This window comes from Dasypus novemcinctus, chromosome 14, assembly GCF_030445035.2.
Source record: "Dasypus novemcinctus isolate mDasNov1 chromosome 14, mDasNov1.1.hap2, whole genome shotgun sequence".
In the NCBI taxonomy this organism is placed as follows: Eukaryota; Metazoa; Chordata; class Mammalia; order Cingulata; family Dasypodidae; genus Dasypus; species Dasypus novemcinctus.
Genome location: NC_080686.1, coordinates 21,013,800 through 21,033,718, shown reverse-complemented (window position 1 = coordinate 21,033,718; position 19,919 = coordinate 21,013,800). Strand labels below are relative to the sequence as shown.

General features: G+C 39.1%; 1 protein-coding gene across 1 annotated transcript in view; it reads right to left on the bottom strand.

Moving 5' to 3' along the window:
- Positions 1-1,436: 1,436 nt before the first annotated feature.
- The window catches only part of UBXN2B (UBX domain protein 2B), a 32,953-nt gene continuing 14,470 nt past the window's right edge, over positions 1,437-19,919 (bottom strand). Inside the window, exons 6-8 of the mRNA XM_004484340.4 lie at positions 15,807-15,944; positions 7,403-7,564; positions 1,437-5,244 (exon numbers count right to left, since the gene is read on the bottom strand). Coding sequence (XP_004484397.1) covers positions 5,082-5,244; positions 7,403-7,564; positions 15,807-15,944 — 463 coding nt within the window. The 3' untranslated portion in view covers positions 1,437-5,081. The remainder of the gene's footprint in view (positions 5,245-7,402; positions 7,565-15,806; positions 15,945-19,919) is intronic.

Here is a 19,919-nt window from a genome sequence, read left to right as displayed (position 1 = left end):
CTGGACAGAAAAGATACTTCTGTGAGGCAAAAAAGCAGCATCCCTCCAACTTTAATCTTAGCTCTCTTCTGATGCTGCCTATTAACAAAAAGACCTCAATTCAACAAGCCAACTGAAAATGTACTGTATTGGTAACTGTGTGAATTGTGGTTTTTGGTTTGTGCTAATGAATCGGTTATTATTTATTACATCCTTCAAAAAAGCAAGAAGTGTTTGTGGTACAATCAGCAAAAAAGAATGACACAACAGCTCTCTCTTTCCCAGCAGAGTTCACCGGAGTAGCTGCACCTGGAATTGTGCCAACAGTCATATGACCTCACCTACAGTCCTCTTCTCCCATGGGGGAAGGGTTAAGGTGGCGGATGCCTGGAATGGGTCCCAATGGCTCTGCTTCCTACAGAAAAATTACTTTAAAAAAAAGGTAATAAAAAATTCAAGCTGTCTCAGAATATTTTTTTATAATATATATATTAAAAAAAGGGAGATTTTAGGTCATAGGTATAAACTCTAAAGAGGCAAAATTGTAAGCTAAGTGGATTATCAGTAGCATTTTAGTTCTAGGCTACGAGTTAGTGTTTTGGTGTTAGACCAAAAAATAAATTTATATGTACACAAACACACATTGGGGCTCTTTTTTCAATAAACCATTTAGAGTTAAACGTACTTTAAATGGATTAACTTTTTAAAAGATGTGGTATATCCATGCAATGGAATATTACTCAGCCATAAAAAGAAATGAAGTGCTGATAAACACTACAACACGGATAAATCTTGGAAACATGCTGTTTGAAAAGAGCCACACACCAAAGGACAAATATTGTATGGTTTCACTTATATGAAATATCTAGCATTAGCAAATTTATAGAGACAGAAAATAGAAAAGAGGTTACCAGGAGCTGAGGAGAGAGGAAATGGGGAATTACTGCCTAAGAGATAGAGAATTTTGGAGTGATGCAAGTTTTGGTAATGACTGGTGTAGATGGTAGCACAACATTCTAAAAGTAATTAATGCCACTGAATTGTATACTTAAAAATGGTTAAAATGGCAAAATTTATATATGTTACCACAATTTAAAAAAGAGGTGAGAAATTTTAAAATAAATTATAGGAATCATTTCATAGCCTTTATGACAGTATTTGCCATATATGGTATGGCATATTAAATGACATCACTGCTTGGGTACACAAACTTTCACAGGGAAATCCTAGCCCACTTTATCTACAATACACACTGTGACAAGACTTTCAGGAATCCATTGTGTCAAAAAGGAACACCTGCACAGACACAGCAAGGGGAACTTGAGATAACACTGCTACAACACGATTCCTTTTCTGACCTTCAAAAAGAAACATCCAGGAAATTAAATCACAGGAAATATTCCTCATGTTTAAAATGATCTATTCAGTCACTCAAATAAAACCAAGAATCAAAGAAATTTTGAAAAATATTTTCCACGAAAACATTTATTGCTCAGTGCACATTTCAAAACTTTTAATTATGTTCATCATGCAAGATGACCAACCTCACACATGGTTAATTGCTCGTGACATCTTTTCTGAGATGATTATTCACCCAAATAATTACACTGACTGCAGTAGTAAAAAGAATTCAGGGAAATGACTCTCAATAGAGCAAAAAACGATGTAGCACATATGAAAGTTTAGCTCATTCTCTCTGGGTGTTTAATTTTCTCTCCTAATCTCTCCATTTTGGAAGATTTATTTACAAAAATGACAGTGGTTTTTGTATGTACATCTGTAGGCACTGCATCTGATGAAGAGAAGCTACAAGAATAGAATTTCAAATAATTTCATAGGGTTTGGTTAATATTTCCCATTTGGGTAATCCCAAACAGAGCAATACCCTTTATTTAAAATGTTCATTTCTTTCAATAAGCATCTCTTTCAAAAGATGATCTTGCTTCTATGAAAACAGAGTTGATCTCTGATTAACTTTTTGGGTTGAGTCTAATTATTATTTACATATTAGCCAAGTTGTTTTCATTAAGTGGGAAGGAGCAAGTGTTCTTCTTTATGTCTGAAGGGACTCAGGGACAACCTGAACTCAGCTGACACTGAAGAAGTTCTTCAGCAATTCTGGTAACATTCTCAGCACTAAAACCGGAGCACAGGGAAACTCATCACCTCCTTGAAATAACCAGAGCCTCCAGAGAAAACGAAATTCCACATTTCCTACTTCCACACTCAAGTCAATTGACCATGACTTTACAAAGTTGGAAGTGGGTTGCTACTGTTACAAATACCTAAAAATGGAGACGTGGCTTTGGAATTGGGCAGCAGACAGTGGCTGGAAGAATTTTGAGGAGCATGACAGAAAATGCTGAAATTGCCTTTCAACAGCAGAAATATGTGTTAACAGCTCTGCTAATGAGGGCACAGGAGGAGGTGAGGAGCACGGCAGAGAAAGCCTAAATCGCCGTAGAGAATATCCACATCATCAAGAAAAGGCTGTTATTAGGAATGTGAATGTTAAAGACAACACCAGCCAGGGCTAAGGAAATGAGGAACATGTTACTGGGAACACTGTGGATCCTTGTGATACAGTGCCAGAAAACTTAGCTGAATTGAGTCCTGCAGCTGTGTGGAGAGCAGAACTTGTAAGAGGTGAACTTGGTATTCAAAGATTTCCAAGTAAAGTGTTGAAGATAAGACAGTAAAACGTAGGAGGAGATAAAGACAATGAAGGAAGAAGTGTGGAACCAGGACTAAGTGAGTGGGGGAATTTCCAGCATACCCAAATGGCAAAAGCTAAAATTAAAGAGATTGTCAGGAGAGTGTGCTTTAGTAAAAAACCAAGGGTGTGGATATACAACCTTTTGCTAATACCTTAGAAAAATAATAGTATTCAGTCACACAAAAAGTTCCTTGGAATTAAAAGAATAATTCTTTGAAGAAATTAAGGGAGTGATTTATAGATCACCCTCAGCCATCTCAGAAGCCAAAAGTAAAGATGAGATTATATAAGAAAGACCCATAAAGGAGTCTTTTATATAATGGAATGAGAACCACAAGGTTCTTGAGAACTTTTAAACCAGCATAAACCCTGCCATCTAAAACTGAATGGGATAGGGGGCATAAAATGGAAGAAGGCTGCTGGGTGCTCAGAATTCTACAAGCAGGAGAATGAGATGATAAATGACTCAGCTGCAAACACGTACTACCTTTTAGGGAAAAGGAAGACTGAGGGGAATCACAGTCTAGAGTGTACAGCTGCGAGCCACAGAGGATTACTCTTGGAATTCAGCTAGACTTCAGAATTGTTTGGGCTGGGTGGCTCCTTTCTTCATTCCATTTTCTATTTGAATAGAAATGTCTATATCTGGTATCCTATGCTTGCCCTGCCACTGTATTTGAAAATAGTTAACTTGTTCTCTAGTTCCATAGGTGTCCAGATGAAGAGAAATTTGCTCCAGGATTGATCTGACTCAAAGTTTCACTTGTACTTAATTTACATGGTGAGATTTTGGATTTTGGGGTTGATGAGTTTTAGACTTTGAGTTGATGCTGTCGTGGTTTGAGACATTTGGGTATCTCTGAATGAGGTCAATTTATTTGGGACAGATGTAAATCTCTGGGGCTGGGGGCAGATTGTATAAGGCAGAAAAATGTCCCCTCCACCCCCCTGCCCCACCAATGTTCATGCCCTGGTCTCCAGAACCTGTAAACTGTTACCTTACATGACAAGACGGACTTTGCAGTTATGATGCAGGTGACTACAAATCTTAAAATGGGGAGATTACTCTGGATTATCTGGGTGGGCCCAATCTAGTCATATGAGTCCTTAAAAGCAGAGAATCTTCCCTGGCTGTTAGCGAAGAGATGTGACAACAGAAGGGTCAGAGAGATGTGATGTTGCTGCCTTTGAATATGGGGAAGGAGGCCACAAGCCAGGGAATGCTGGTGGCCTGCAGAAGCTGGAAAAGGCAAGGTAACATCTTCCCCCAGAGCCTCCAGAAAGGAACACAGTTCTGCTGACACCTTGCTTTTAGCCCACTGAGACCCATGTAGGACTTTTAACCTCCAGAGTTGAAAGATAAATTTATACTACTTGAAGCAAGTAAAGTGTAGTTATTTGTTATAGCAGTAATAGAAAAACTAACCAGAAGAGGTGACCAAAGATGAAACAATGTCTGGGAAGAAAAAGCTTTTCGGTCATTCCTGATACAGCCTACCTCATTCAGGAAATGTATGGCTTCAGCAGCAATGCAAATGCTTATTTAGTAATTCTTTAGATCCACTGTCTGGCAGAATTTGCATTTCTGCATTTCTACAGTTTTGTTCCTGAGGGGAATATATTCTGGGGTGAGCCCTGAGAACAGTGTTTGGTATATAATGTAGGTTCCCTATAAAAATGTATTGATTGAATAAATGAATGTGAACAAGGCCAGCTCTAGGAGAGACTATAATTACTCTATTTTAAAGTACTGTTACAACATCTCAGGAATTACCAAACTCTATTTACATCCTTTGTATCTAGTTTATCATGGTCATAGTTCTATAAAATACAAGATCGAATTGTATTTTTTTGATACTCAAAATATAGCTAAATCAGTAAGTAAAAAGGATGAATAAAATCTTAACGGGATATTAAGATCAAACTATTTTAAAATCAGAATACGGATAGTTTTCAGTTTAAATCACAGAAAGATTCTTGAATTTTTTGGTCAAAAGATTTCTTAATGGTTGTTGGTCAATGTAACATCAAGAAACTTCAGTGCAAATTTTACCAAATGCATTTATCAAAAAGGGTTTTTGTTTTCTCTGCAAACAAATGATGTTATATTAACACTCAGCATGTAATAAATTAGTCTGCCTGGATATTCAAAAGCTATTCACAAAAAAGCCAACCCTGTAACTAAAAGCTTGAACATACTTATATCAAGATCTATCCCTAGTCTGGATTCGTCTATGCTACAGCTGGAAGAAAGAACAAGAATAAAACCAAAATTTATTTGTATAAGCAGCAAAAATAATTGAGTTGTTTTTATGCTGGAGTTTCTTCCTCACTAGTTTGGCACATTATGTATTCCTACATGCGACCGCATGAATAGGAGCATTTTTTACTTCAGTTGCTGGAGAATCACAGTGTTAAGAATATCTGCTTCTTGTAGTGTCAGGCTTTCATCTGTTAGTACTTTGTTTGGAAATGATGTCACAAGAATAAAATCAAGAGTTGCAAATTCAGGACGGGACTGTACAATAAAGTCTCGAACATCCAGGATCCTGAAGAAACAAGACAGAAATAATTTGTGATACCAAAGACATATTACCATTAAAGTAGTTAATTAGAATTAGATAATGATAAAAATTCCCTAATTCCAACACTTATTTGAAGTTGCTGTAACTTTAATTTACATTATTTCAACGGATGGACGGCCTTTAAGGCATTACAGGAAAATGTGAGGAAAGTTTGAACTTTAGAATTTAGTATTTACTTTTACCATAAAACAAAATCTTCAGGTAGATTTTATATAATAATTGGTAACAATGACATTACATTGAAAGTACAGGCCTTACTTTTTTCAGACAATAAAATGTGTTGCCATGGGAAGTGGACTTGGCCCAATGGATAGGGCGTCCGCCTACCACATGGGAGTTCTATGGTTCAAACCCCGGGCCTCCTTGACCCACGTGGAGCTGGCCCACGTGCAGTGCTGATGCGCGCAAGGAGTGCCATGTCACGCAGGGGTGTCCCTCGCGTAGGAGAGCCCCACGCACAAGGAGTGCACCCCGTAAGGAGAGCTGCCCAGTGCGAAAGAAAGTGCAGCGTGCCCAGGAATGGTGCCACACACACGGAGAGCTGACACAACAAGATGATGTAACAAAAAAAGAAACACAGATTCCTGGTGCTGCTGATAAGGATAGAAGCCGTCACAGAAGAACACAAAGCGAATGGACACAGAGCAGACAACTAGGGGCGGGGAGGAGGGAAGGGAAGGGAAATAAAAAATAAAAAAATCTTAAAAAAAAAAAAAGTGTTGCCAGCATATTACCCAGTAAAACCTTGGAAATTTTGATTAGTCTGTGGCTATAACAAGATAGGCCTAAAACTACAGACAGTGTAAGTCATAAGATTAAGTAAAAACAATCACATTCAAACATACACAGTAACAACTAAAATTACAAATGTATCCCTTAGAAGTCTGGTTTCAATGAAGAAATAACAAATATCTTATTTGGAAGAACTTTTATCATTGATGTGGAGGCAATGGCTAGTGGAGGTTCTGAGAGGAGGGAGAGGGAAAAATAGGTGTAATATGGGGTTATTTTTGGGACACTGGAATTGTCCTGAATATTGCTGCAATGACAGATACAAGTCATTATATATCTTGCCCTAACTTACAAAATTGTGTGGGAGAGTTTAAACTATAATGTAAACTATAATCCAAACTTAGTGGCAATGATCCAGTATGTGTTCATCAATTGTAAAAAATGTACCACACTAATGAAGGATGTTGTTAGGTGGGAAAGTATGGGAGGGGGAGGTAATGGGGTATATGAAAATCCCCTACATTTTTTATGTAACATTTATGTAATCTAAGTTTTTTTTTTTTTTTAAAGTATAATAAAACAAAAAACAAGAAAAACCAATATATCCCTTAGGAGTCTGGCTTCAATAAAGAAATAATAAATAATAATCTTTTTTTTTTTTTTAAGATTTATTTATTTGGCCCCTTCTCCCCTCCCATAGTGTTTGCTGTCTACTCTTCGTGTCTATTCATTGTGTGCTCGTCTTCTTTTTAGGAGGCATTGAAACGGAACCCAGGACCTCCCAAGTGGGAGGGAGGTGTCCACTGGCTTGAACCACCTCTGCACCCCAAATATAATAACTTATTAGCGTGTCAAGTGTCTGTCAATTAAAGGCACATTTAAAACAGTTTATCTAAAATATTTGACAACAGCAGAATTAAACTGTATTTCCATTACAAATTTCTATTATGAAGCATTTGCTATATAGATAAGTTCATCCCAATCATAATTCCCATAAACTTTTTAAATGAATAAAGTCTGAATGAAGGTGTACTTCATTAAATTAAATTTAGGATTTAAAAACTCATGGTACTTTATTTATTCCTCACTAAACAAAACTTCAAGAGTCCATGTTGTATGATTTTAGCAACAGTGCAAAACAGCAGCTCTCGTGGATCTGCTTTATTTTTGTGTGATATCTGATTTTGGATGGTGTACAGTTTGTTTAAATATCAAGTATATCACTTCTTACACACATCTGTATCCTTTTACTTATGTCAAAACCTTACTTCAAAATTAAATCTAAAGAATTTCATAATCTTCACGTACCCAAATCACATACTGTTTTAAGTATATAACTAACTATGTATAACTCAGCAAAATATATTCTTTCCCTGGTGAAAAAGCTTACCTGTGTGTACTATTGAATCTTTGTATCAAACGACTTCCATCTGCTAACCTGATTTGAATTTTTGTTGTTGGCACTGAATCATCAATAAGGACAACTGCATTAAGTATTGACTTCTCCTCTTCTTCTGGAGAGGAAGGTGTGCTGACAATTTCTGGTGTAAGGCTAAGAAAGAATTGAAGTAGTAGAAAACAAATTTGAATACATAAAACATATAACGAACTGAAGATAGCAGAATAAAGCTGTTGGATCTGTAGCTGCTTTCAGTCATTCTCCAGTATGACTTCTGGCCTAGCAAGAACATGTTTTCCTTTTAATCTTCTATACTTCTTCCAACCTCTTTCATTACATTAAAATTATTTTGGAGCCTGTGATTCTAATTTAGTTTGTTTAGCCAATCTTTCTCAAAAGCCTAACTTGCATTCTTTCCTCTTTTATTCCTTTGGAATTTCATAATCTGTTTAGCATAGCAGTTTCTTTAGCATGAAATAAGAGTGACTGAGTTAAAATCCAGGAATGACTAAGAATTCAGACAGACTTCATTTAAAATCACAGCTATGTCAATTCAGAATGTGTGAACTTGAGGAAGTTAATACTATCTCATGGAGTATTACACCAGCTATGTAATTCTTGGATGTTAGTGAGGAATGAAATTCTACACATGGCGATGCAACTGTAATGAAATTTACGTGCTGGAACATCTGAACTAGGTGACTAGTGGTCTTTGGCATTGCTCTCTCTGTGACTTCTAACGTTAGCAGGGTGGTCAGTCATTACAAGGCAAAGACAAATGTCCCAAAATAGATAGTGCTCTTTTGGTTAAGAGATTAAAACAAATTTAGCCAAATTCTTTATAGACACAAAATTTTAACCCTAGCTCAGGCACTGTAAGGAACTCTTAAGTAGTTTTGATGTTTACTTTCTCAAATACTAAGATTTAGATGGATTCCTATAAATTATTTTTTGACAAGAAATAAATGTGGCTATGATATTTACTAGTATAACAGCTCTAGAGCAGGGGTTCTTAACAAGGGATCTGGGAGCTTGAATTGAAATTAAAAAAAACATTCTTGTAGCATGCGGTGCGGGTGTGATCTATTTATTAAATAATCCACAGTATAGTGTGGACTTAGTAAGGGGTTTGTGGTTTTCACCTGACCGACAAAAGGGTCCGTGGAACAAAAAAGGTTAAGAACCCTGTTCTAGAGCACTGGGTTTTAATCCAGTGTAAACCTAACTCATCGTGATTCTTACTCCCATCTAAAAGTTTCTCTCACAGAATAAATGGCAAAGTGATAAAAACGAACTGGTATTTACAATTAACATTTTCCCCTTTTCTTTAGCCATTTTCCAAAAGTTTGTTGAACTTTTAGTATATAAGAGATATGGGGGGAAAAAGGAGAGAATGACAATTTGCAATAACTGACTAGATTTTACTGACTTCAGGAATTTTCTTCAAGTTTGGAATTGATGGCATACATATTTGCACGCCAAGCTGGTTTACTGTGCTAACAACCCAGGGTGCCTTACATGAAGGAGAGGGAGGCAAACCAACTAGAAAGACCCCTGTAGACCGAATGCAGAGCACCTCTTCTCTCCTGCTCCCCACCCCCCACCATGATATCATCATCATCATCATCATCACTACCACCACCACTGCCCCCACTACACTCCTTATTTCATTTAAATCACCAATGAGGCACTGCTGCATACTGGCTATCAGCATGGACCCTGGAGGCAGATTACCTGGTCTCAGTCCTGACTCAGCAGCTTTTGGATTTGTGACTGTGGGCCAATTACCCTTTTAGGCCTGAGTTTCCGTATTTGTGAAACAGAGATAGCTGCAATAGCTGTTGTAAAGATTAAATTAACTAAGACACACAAAGCACTTTGTGGTAGTTTGAAGGCTTATGTACCCCAGAAAATCATGTTCTTAAATTCATTCTTGTGGATGTGAACCCCTTGGAAGTAGGACCTTTTGATGAGGTTACCTCAGTTAAGGCGTGACCCACCTCAATCAGGATGGGTCTTAATCCTATTACTGGAGTCCTTTAGAGAAGAATGAAATTCAGAAGAGGGAATGAAAGCCAGGGAAGCTAGAAACCCAGAAGAAAAGGGAGAGACCAACAGATGCCACTATGTACCTTGCCACGTGGCAGAGGAGCCCAGGATCGTTGGCAGCATCAATCTTTGGGAAGAAAGCATCACCTTGATGATGCCTTGATTTGGACATTTTTCTGGCCTCAAAACCGTGAGTGAATAAATTCCTGTTGTTTAAGCTGAACTATTTCATGGTATTTGCTTTAAGCAGCGTAGGAAACTAAAACACACTTCAGGGAAATGGATGTGGCTCAAGTGATAGGGCCTCTGCCTACCATATGGGATGACCTCGGTTCAATCCCTGGGGCCTCCTGGTGAAAAAGAAGAGAAAGCATGCCTGTGTGGAGAGCCAGTGCCTGCGTGGAGAGCCGAGTGCCTGTGCAGGAAGCCAAGTGCTTGTGTGGTGAGCCAGTGCCTGCACAAGTGAGTCACACAGCAAGATGATGCAACAAAAGAGAGATGAAGGGGAGAGTCAAGGTGAAGTGCACCGGAAACCAGCAACTGAGGTGGCGCAATTGACAGGGAACCTCTCTCCACATCAGAGGTCCCCAAGGATCGGATCCTGGTGAATCCTAGAGGAGAAAGATGAGAAGAGAAGACAAAAAGAGAAAGAGATACAGAAGATCACACAGTGAATGGACACAGACAGCAAACACAGCAGGGCAGGGGAGGGGGAAGGGAATGAAAAAAGAAACAACACACTTCAAGCAGTGCTTTCATCTAGTTGGCACCAACTAAAAGTTGGCTATTAGCATTATAATTATTATCATCCAAACAACAACTCTGCAAGGAAGGTATTACTATCCCTATCAATAAATGAGAAACTGAGGATTATCTTGGGCTCTTTATAACACACAAAGCTGACCAGATAAGCATCTTCTTAAAACACAAAATGAAGCATGGGGAGGGAAACTAGGTAAATAAAGGTCTGTCACATTTTGTAAAATGTGTGTATGTCAAAATCAAATTATATGGAATAATATTTGAGAACTAGAATGGATTTATAAGATCATTTAGGCCAACCATGTTGTTTTCTAGTAAAGGAAACAGAGGCATAGAGGAACTAAAAGACATGTTCAAAGCCACAGAAATAGGTAGCTGGCAAGTTGGTAGTGTGGTATAGCACATCATTTTTTAAAAGTTTCAATAACTTTACTATTTAGCATTCAGTATTTCAGACTTGTTCACAACTTCAAACTTTTTCATCATTCAACTGATCAAACCATAGTGATGCTTGTCATATATGTATGGTTCAAGCAGTATATTAAAAAGAAAAATTTTAAAAAGGAGCTGAGAGGGAAGCTGATAAAACAAGGTCTCTAGGAAACCAGAGGAAAGGATGTAGGTTATAAGTGGAGTCGTTGCTTCACAAAGGAGAGAAACCCTCTTCTTCAAACTTAAAGAAGAAGGTAAGGGCGGCAGACTTGGCCCAGTGGTTAGGGCGTCCGTCTACCACATGGGAGGTCCGCGGTTCAAACCCCGGGCCTCCTTGACCCGTGTGGAGCTGGCCCATGAGCAGTGCTGATGTGCACAAGGAGTGCACCTGTCACGCAGGGGTGTCCCCTGTGTAGGGGAGCCCCACACGCAACGAGTGCACCCTGTAAGGAGAGCCGCCCAGCGCCAAAGAAAGTGCATCCTGCCCAGGAATGGCGCAGCACACACGGAGAGCTGACACAGCAAGATGATGCAACAAAAAGAGACACAGATTCCTGTGCTGCTGACAACAACAGAAGCAGACAAAAAAGAACACCCAGCAAAATAGACACAGAGAACAGACAACCGGGGGCGGGGGGAGAGAAATAAATAAATAAGTAAATCTTTAAAAAAAAAAAAAAAAAAGAAGGATGGATGAAGACATTAAAAAACTTGGAGGCTGCAGAAAACAAGTTAAGAAAGTTCATTCCTGTCCGGCTTTCCTTTCTCAGGGACTTGGAAGCAAAGCCATCTGAGAATGATAGCAAAGGCGTAGCACAGGGAGCTTAGGAAAAGGCAGTGGATGTTTGGGAGGAGCCCTGAGAGAATGGGAGAGGAGGCATGCTGCCTAGCAGCACAGGTGAGTAATCCAGTGGCTGGATACTAAGGCTAGGGGGTTGCAGAAAACCTAGAATGGAAAAATGAAAAGGGGAGAAGGAAGGGACTGCTAGACTTTAGAAAAGACAGCATTGGGTGGCCAGGAACCAAGAGGAGGTCCAATCTCAGAGGCAGCAGGAATCAGAGAGTGCTGAGCAAGTTTTTTTTTGTTTTCTTTTTAAGGAGATACTAGGGATTGAACCAGGACCTCATACATGGGAGGCAGGTACTCAACCACTGAGCTACATGTGCTCCCCAATGAGAGCTGGTTATTGTTTATTTTAGGAGGTACCAGGGATTGAATCCAGGACATTGTACATGGGAAGGAGGTGCTCAACCACTTGAGCTACATCTGCTCCCCAGAAGCGTGTGGTTTTGACAATAAGGGAGACAGGCAGGCTCTTCTTGAGCAGCAAGAGGGATGTGCTTCACATGATGGCTTTTCTCATCAGACATGCCAGCTCAGATGATTACTGTGAATTCCTATGCTAATCCTCCTGATCAGAGGTGATTCTGTGATGTTCCAGGTCTTTCATTTGTTGGGCTCTCCTCTGGCTTACCAAACTAACATTTGTTCAATAGTAATTTGCTCTATCATGGCAAATCTGCAGTCTTACCCATATGATTTGCTTGGTTTTGTTATATTACGTGAGGATACTGGGTAAGACTTTTATGCTTTTAGGTTTACCCTATAATTACTGGTATATCATGATAAAAAAATTAGTTTCCATTTATGTAGAATTCAGTTTGCAATGTGACTGCCACCTACAGAGGACAAGGAAATTATTTCCACATCTGTTTAACTATTTGCTCCTTTTTAATTATTATTATATGATGTACTGGGGCTGGGGAGTGAATCTGAGACCTTGTATGGGGAAAGCCAGCACTCAACCACTTAGCCACATCAGCTCCTCTGAGTTGGTTCTTTTGCTTGTTTGTTGTTTTTTTTTTGTTTTTTTTTTCAGGAGGTACCGGGGACCAAACCCAGGACCTGCCATGTTGGAAGTAGGCGCTCAGCTGCTTGAGCCACATCCACTCCCTTAATTATCTCTCTATTCAGTAATATGGCTATCTGGAACCCTTGGGAAATGAATCATTATAGAATGCTATTGTCTAAACAGATTAAAGGCTAACTTTTAGTCCTCTTGCATTTTGCTGTATTTAATGTAAAATTTTAAAATGTTTAATGCTTTTCTAGAACATATGCAGTTATGATATTCAACATCTCATCACGTGGGTTAATGTGTCATATAGGCTCACACCACCACACTAATCTCCTCCTAGTGTAAACTTCCTATTTATTAGAAGCTAACCATCTAAAGGCTACATTTCCCAGAACCGCTTTCAGCTAGGATTTTATGACTTTGTCCTTCCATCACGCACACATGCCTGTCTGGAAGCGGAACCTTCGAGGCTCTGCCAGTCGCCAAGGTGCTGGGGTCATAACGTGGTCATGGGGTCCAGCGTGGTCATGACGGTATGTCCTAGCGCCTGGTCCCTAGCTTCCCGGGCACCAAGCAGCTGCTGGGAGCACTGCAAGTGTTTTCTTTAGAAGAGTTCTCTGTTGTGTGTTATGTTTGTTTCCTGTGACTGAGAAAAGCTTGGTTTCCTATTCCCCACAGAAATTCTATAAACTACCCAAGAAATTCCTTAATATTTGCACTATTGAGTAGATTGTGTTTTCTTCAATTAGAAACGTTGGTCAGTTTGGCTAGTGATGGACATAGCACTATCTCTGCCACTCTCTTGCAACATTTTCTCCTTTGAGTCATTTCCTCTAGCTATTTGCATTTTAAGGAAAGAGGCTGGCCTTTGTGAGATACCATCACCAGATAATACCCTTATTTCCAATGGGTAAAACTGCAGATTATAAGCATTAGCTCTTCTCAGCTTTCCTCCCTTACTGCTGAACACTTAGGAAGTACCTACTTCAATTCCTACTTGTACTTCTAACAAATATGTGCATTCTAATATTATACTTCTTGGCCATAAGTTTAAATAACAAAGAATATATGTTGGGAGCATGCATTCTAATTAAAAATCAAAATATCAAAAGGTAGCAAGTAAGAAAAAGGAGATGTACTCAAAAACATTTTTAAAAAATATCTGGGAAGCATATGTAGCTCATGTGATTGAGTGTCTGCTTCCCATATACAAGGTCCCAGGTTTGATCCCTGGTACCATATATATATATACATACACGTATATTTGGTTTACCTTTGGGAGTCATGGCAATTGAAACAGAAGGACAGAAGAAAGAGTATAGTTCAGGAGAAGGCTAGCTTGAGCTGGCAGAAAAGAGAGATGAGGAAGACAATTTCCAAATTGACTCGTGATGGAGCACTGGCAAGTTTGGGTCCTAAAAACAGCCAGGGCCAATATCATAATGCTGTGTTCCCTGAACACCTAGGAATCAGACTTTATCAGAAGACTAGAATATAGAAAGGGAGACCAGACATTAAAAGTGAGGTCTGATAGTGCTATCAGACAGATACCAAAACTGATAATGAGGGAAGCAGTTTGGCCCAACGGATAGGGCATCCGTCTACCATATGGTAGGTCCAAGTTTCAAACCCAGGGCCTCCTGACCTGTGTGATGAGCTGGCCCACATGCAGTGCTGATGCACGCAAGGAGTGCCATGCTATGCAGGGGTGTCCCCTGCGTAGGGAGCCCCACGCACAAGGAGAGCCGCACAGCGTGAAAAAAGTGCAGCCTGCCCAAGAATGGTGCTGCACACGCAGAGAGCTGACGCAGCAGCAAGATGATGCAACAAAAAATGAGACACAGATTCCAGGTGCCACTGACAACAATACAAGCAGACACAGAAGAACACACAGCAAATGGACACAGAGAGCACACAACTGGGAGGAGGGGGTTTCAGGTAAGGGGAGAGAGAGAAATAAAAAATAAATCTTTAAAAAAAACAACTGATAATGATTTTTTTCCTACTGGTAGAAATGAGAGAGGAGTAGAGAACCAGTGAGCACAGGTACTGAAAAGAACTTAAAAGGAATCACATAAAAAGGAGCAAAAGATGCACAAAGGGTACCCTGGAAACATGACCAATGCCACAATTCCACAGGGTGACCTGCAATAATAGGTGGACAAATAGAAGGGAGTTTTTTCCCAAGATATTTCATAAAATTTATGAAAAAAATTTAGCCATGCTATGAGTCTCACATATTATATCAAACGCTGATTTTAAAATTGTGTTCTGCCAAGTCCCAGGAGCTCTTTGGAAGTATCTCAGAGACAATTCCCTTCACTTATAATCAGAGCAGCTCAGGTTTTATGAGCTTACACAGTGGGCTTCCCTAACTTGAAGGGTTTGGTTGCTTAAAAAAAATACTGAAAACCACCAAGCTAAGAAAGCACATGGTTCCTTTTGCAAGGGTGTGGTAATGACTGATGACAGATACACAAGCTAAGATGTGAAATACGGATGGATTTGTCTAATCAACAACCCTTTCCAAATTTCCTATTAAAAACCTTGTTATCAGAAAAAGGCAGGGTGCACAGTGCTTAAAAACAGATTCTGGAGCCAGAGTGCCTGGATTTGAATCCTGCATCCTAGCCACTTTCCCTTGTAAAATGGAGTCAAACCAGTATTTACCTTAAAGAGTTGGTATGAAGATTAAATGCCCTTAAAGTACCAGGCACATGGTGATTAGCTACTGATGTGACCAGATTTCATATACAATTCTATCAGAGAGGTCTGCACAGTTTCTGGTATTTCATTTCCTACTTTATAAGTTAGTCATTTAGTGGTAGTTATTTATTTATACCAAATGTTTGAGCCTCTTATTTAAAATACCACCACACGGGAAAAAACCCAATTGTCCTTCAACAGGTAAATGGATAAACAAACTATGATATTTACATACAAGGGAATATGATCCAGAAAAAGTACTGATATACTATATTCTTAACTTAGATGCATCCCAAAAGCATGCTAAATGAGAGAAGCCAGAAGTGAAAATGTACATATTTTATCATTCCATTTATATGAAATTCTAGAAAAGGAAAAATTATACTAATGAGAAGATCAGTGACTGCCAGAGGCTGGGGTGGAGGAAGGAGACTCAGTGCAAAGGGGCCCAAGGAAACGCTGGGTAGATGGCTATGGCTATGATTTGTATCTTGATTTCACACATTTTATTTATGCTTTTTAAAAAAAATTTCCTGAGCAAATCCATGTTGAAAAAGACTAATATTTTTCTCATTTTTGGATTTTACCTTCCAAGTTTTTGCCCTTCTCCACTAAAAGCCTTGAACCTCAATCTAGGTTTTATGTATTCTTGATCCTGATGATCCTCCATATCCAAATTCACTTGGCCATCATGAACCAGTCGCTGAAGCTCCAGGGGAATCTCTCTTTTAAAAAGTGGGGAGAAAAGGTTTTGGTTAATTAAAAAAAAATTATAATAAACACTGTTAAGATTAGTGTAATCAAGTTATGAACTATACTATAAGACAGTGACTTATGCTTAAATTAACATCTAAAAATTTCTTTTTTTTTTTTTTTAAAAGATTTATTTATTTATTTAATTTCCCCCCCTCCCCTGGTTGTCTGTTCTTGGTGTCCATTTGCTGGGTCTTGTTTCTTTGTCCGCTTCTGTTGTCATCAGAGGCACGGGAAGTGTGGGCGGCGCCGTTCCTGGGCAGGCTGCTTTCTTTTCACGCTGGGCGGCTCTCCTCATGGGCGCACTCCTTGCGCGTGGGGCTCCCCCACGCGGGGGACACCCTTGCGTGGCACGGCACTCCTTGCACGCATCAGCACTGCGCATGGCCAGCTCCACACGGGTCAAGGAGGCCCGGGGTTTGAACCGCGGACCTCCCATATGGTAGACGGACGCCCTAACCACTGGGCCAAAGTCCGTTTCCCTCTAAAAATTTCTAAGGTGACTAATTAGTCAGTGCAGACCCTTCTTAAAGTCATATCATGCTATTCCTTAGTGGTTCTCAACATAGGGATGCTTTGGGGTGTCACAGTGATTTGGGCATTGCTGGTATTTAACTGCAAGACAGCAATTTAAATCTAAATTAGCATTAGAAATTTTCTATGAGGATATAATAGTTAATGTAGCAGATATTTATTTCTAAATTCCTTGGGGGAAATTTTAAAAATTTACAAGGGTACTTTAGGTTGTAGTGTCATTCAGGAGAGCTCTGTCACTCAAGGCTAGGGCCTGGGACATGCAATGTCCTCAACCTGTGGATCAGCTCTGCATAATAAAGGCTCGTCTTGGCCTCCAAAGAATCACTGAGGGCCCTGCTAGAGACTCAAGTGCATGCAACCAGTGTTTACGATTTTCTGAGCCTAAAAGCTAATTCTGTCTTACATATAAGCAGAGAAATATTTTCTTGGCTGGTCTGTTAATATTCTTTGACATTCTTTTACAAACTCATGGAAGTCTGCACTTTATTTTATTTGGAACTTTATCAAGTCCCTGACCACAATGCCACTTGCAGTAATTAAGCTGCCCATTCAACATATCATCCTTCTGTTTTCATACTCGTCACATGTACATAAAAAAACACAGAACTGCACACAGGTGCAAACCATCCAACTACTTTGTTATGTGTTCTGGTGGAGTCATAACCAAGTATCTATAAATTAACCTACGTATAACTTCATGATAAATTATTCTCCTTTAATTTCTCCCATACGTTTAGGGTAGAATATTGTAATATTGTATCACTTCTGGAAAAAATGAGCAGAAATAGATTATATCATCTATGAGTTCCTTTAGGAGAATAGTAAAGGTAGTGTTATAATTATTTGTTATAAAAAGGGGGCAGTGGGACTTATATGGTTAGGAACCACTATCTGATATGACTTATTTGTTTCCAGGAGTCTTTTCTTCAACTCTTCTTGATCATAACTTGTACTTGAGGATAAGTGAGGCTCATATTAAAAAAAAAATCTGTCTTTTAGTATACTATAATCATTTGAACATTAACCTACACAGTTTACAGATTATTTGAGAATGTATAAGCTCTGACTTATAGTATAGTCTTCACCAGCATGTCCTCTTCTCCCACCCTCACTACTACTGTCGGTCTTCATGGAGCACAGAAGGCTTCCCCACCCAGGTGCTCCCAGCTCTTCCCAGTGATTCTGCTGGTTTCCAAGTCCACATATGCACTTAAGCTATTATACCCGTATATGAACCCCTATCACATATTGTCTTCTAGGGCAGCTTCCCACCTTTCTTACTGACTTCAGCATACCACTTACAGCACTTTTTTTTTGGATCTTGACCTCATCCTTATAGATTTCAAATTTAAAACACATGCTAATTAGTCTTCTAAAGAACCTTTGCTTACAGGTTCCTTGAATAACTCAACTCCAAAGAACTTTATCACTACTCCTTCAGCCACTCTACTTGAATCTATCTCATCATTTGGAAAATGTCCACCTTTAGTTCTTCTATGGAATTCAATCCCCAACTCTGGTCCTTTATCCCTTAACTGTTAAGTAATCTCCCTGCTCATCATCAATCTTAGGCTTTCAGTTATATTTCTACTTAGGGTAGATCCCAGTGTCAGCTAGCAAAACCATAACACAAAAAACTTTTATTATCACTGCAAAATCACTTGATTTCTCATCTGGTAGTAATACCTACCTTGACAAATACCATCTCTATAAAGTAGCAGTTCAGTTCCTGATACATATCCAGGAAGGCAAACTTTCGAGGGCAGGAAAGAACTTGTAATTTGTTAAGTGTGTGATGGTCACACGAAACCAATGTCTAGAGATGACTAGTATCCAAAAAGCATTTCTTATGAATGCAGGCTGACTGGGGATGCCTGCATTTTGCTCCCATAAACAGTAAAGGTGTTGAGTGTGAAAACCACATTTGATTATCCCTGTGTGCGCGCGTAACCAGTAGAGGAGGGAAATAGGATGGAAAAGTGGAAACAGCAAGCAAGGTTCTCTGATCCAGAACAATAAAGAAGGAAAAGGAGGTTTGGCTGTCAGTGGCTGTAGGTGGGAAAGGACAATTGCCAAGTGCAGGGCAGCTGGTCAAAGCAGTGGTAAACAGTGTAGGCTTTGGAGTATTCTGCTTGGCTCTGAATTCCAACTCTGTCACTTACCAGTAGCATGGCCTTGGAAATTACAAAACCTCTTGGTTTCCTTGTGCACTAAGGGGATAATAACAGTAGCTATTTCACAGTATTGTGAAAATTAAATGAGGGTAAATAAAATTAAAGCACTTTGAGAAGTGTGTGATTCACAGTAAAAGCTCAATATGTTAGGTTTTAGTGCAATCATTATTTAAAACAGAGCCTCTGCCTAGAGACTGAACAAAATAGAAAAGGAAAGACCATTGTATTCTAAAGTTAATAACTGATGTGGTAGGTCAGGGGGCTCACGAGATTATAGCAAAGAGCAGAGTTGTGAACATAGAAAATGCTTTTTATAGCATGTAGCGAACATGTCAAGTAGGAATTCTCAAAGGTTCTAGCATGAGAAAGGTCTCTGGCAGCTAGATCCTTTTCCCTGATTGAGAACAGCAAGGGAGCTAAAGGGTGGAAATAAAGGAAATCACATCTTCTAGAATAATTCCTAAAATTTTAAATTTTAAATTGATTAGGAAAGCCACAAAGTCAACTCCAACAGGTATAGGCATAGTATGGTATTGTAAAAAAAAAGAAAAAAATTCTCAGACTAGGATCCAGAAGTCTTGGGTTCTAAAACCGTTTCTACCTTTATTAATTAAATTTGTGATGCCGAATTCCCTGGGCCTCAGATCCTTCCAAGTAAAGAGGGTGGTACTACAACTTCTTTTACAGGGACTACGAGATCCATAACATAATGGATTCATGAATGTCTCTTGTACATATTAGGGATTTTATAGAAGATGGTGCTATTATTACATTTCAGACAAACACAGCAAAAAAAATATTTAAAATATTAAGAAGGAATCTGAAAAGTTACTGAAAAAAAGGATGAAAAATTAAATGGTATAAAAATGGCTAAATAAGGTAATAAGATGAAATAATAATAACAACACAGGCTAACTATGGAGCAGATTTTATTCTAATCACTTTACATATTAACTTACTTATTGCCCCAAAGCCCTGTAAGGCAGGTGCTATTAGTCCTGGTTTATAGATAAAGAAATTGAGGCATCAGAGAGGTTAACTTGTCTAAGGTCGTAAGTGGCAGAACTGAGATTCAAAACCAGGCAGGCTGGCTCCCACATCTGTGCTCTTAAATACTACACTATTCCAGAGGAGAGGGAAGAGCTGCTCGAATGTCAGAAGCAATTTGTTTGGTATGGAAAGGTATGGGAAAATCAAATCAAGCCTCCATCTGACTTCAAAGGCATGTGAAACACA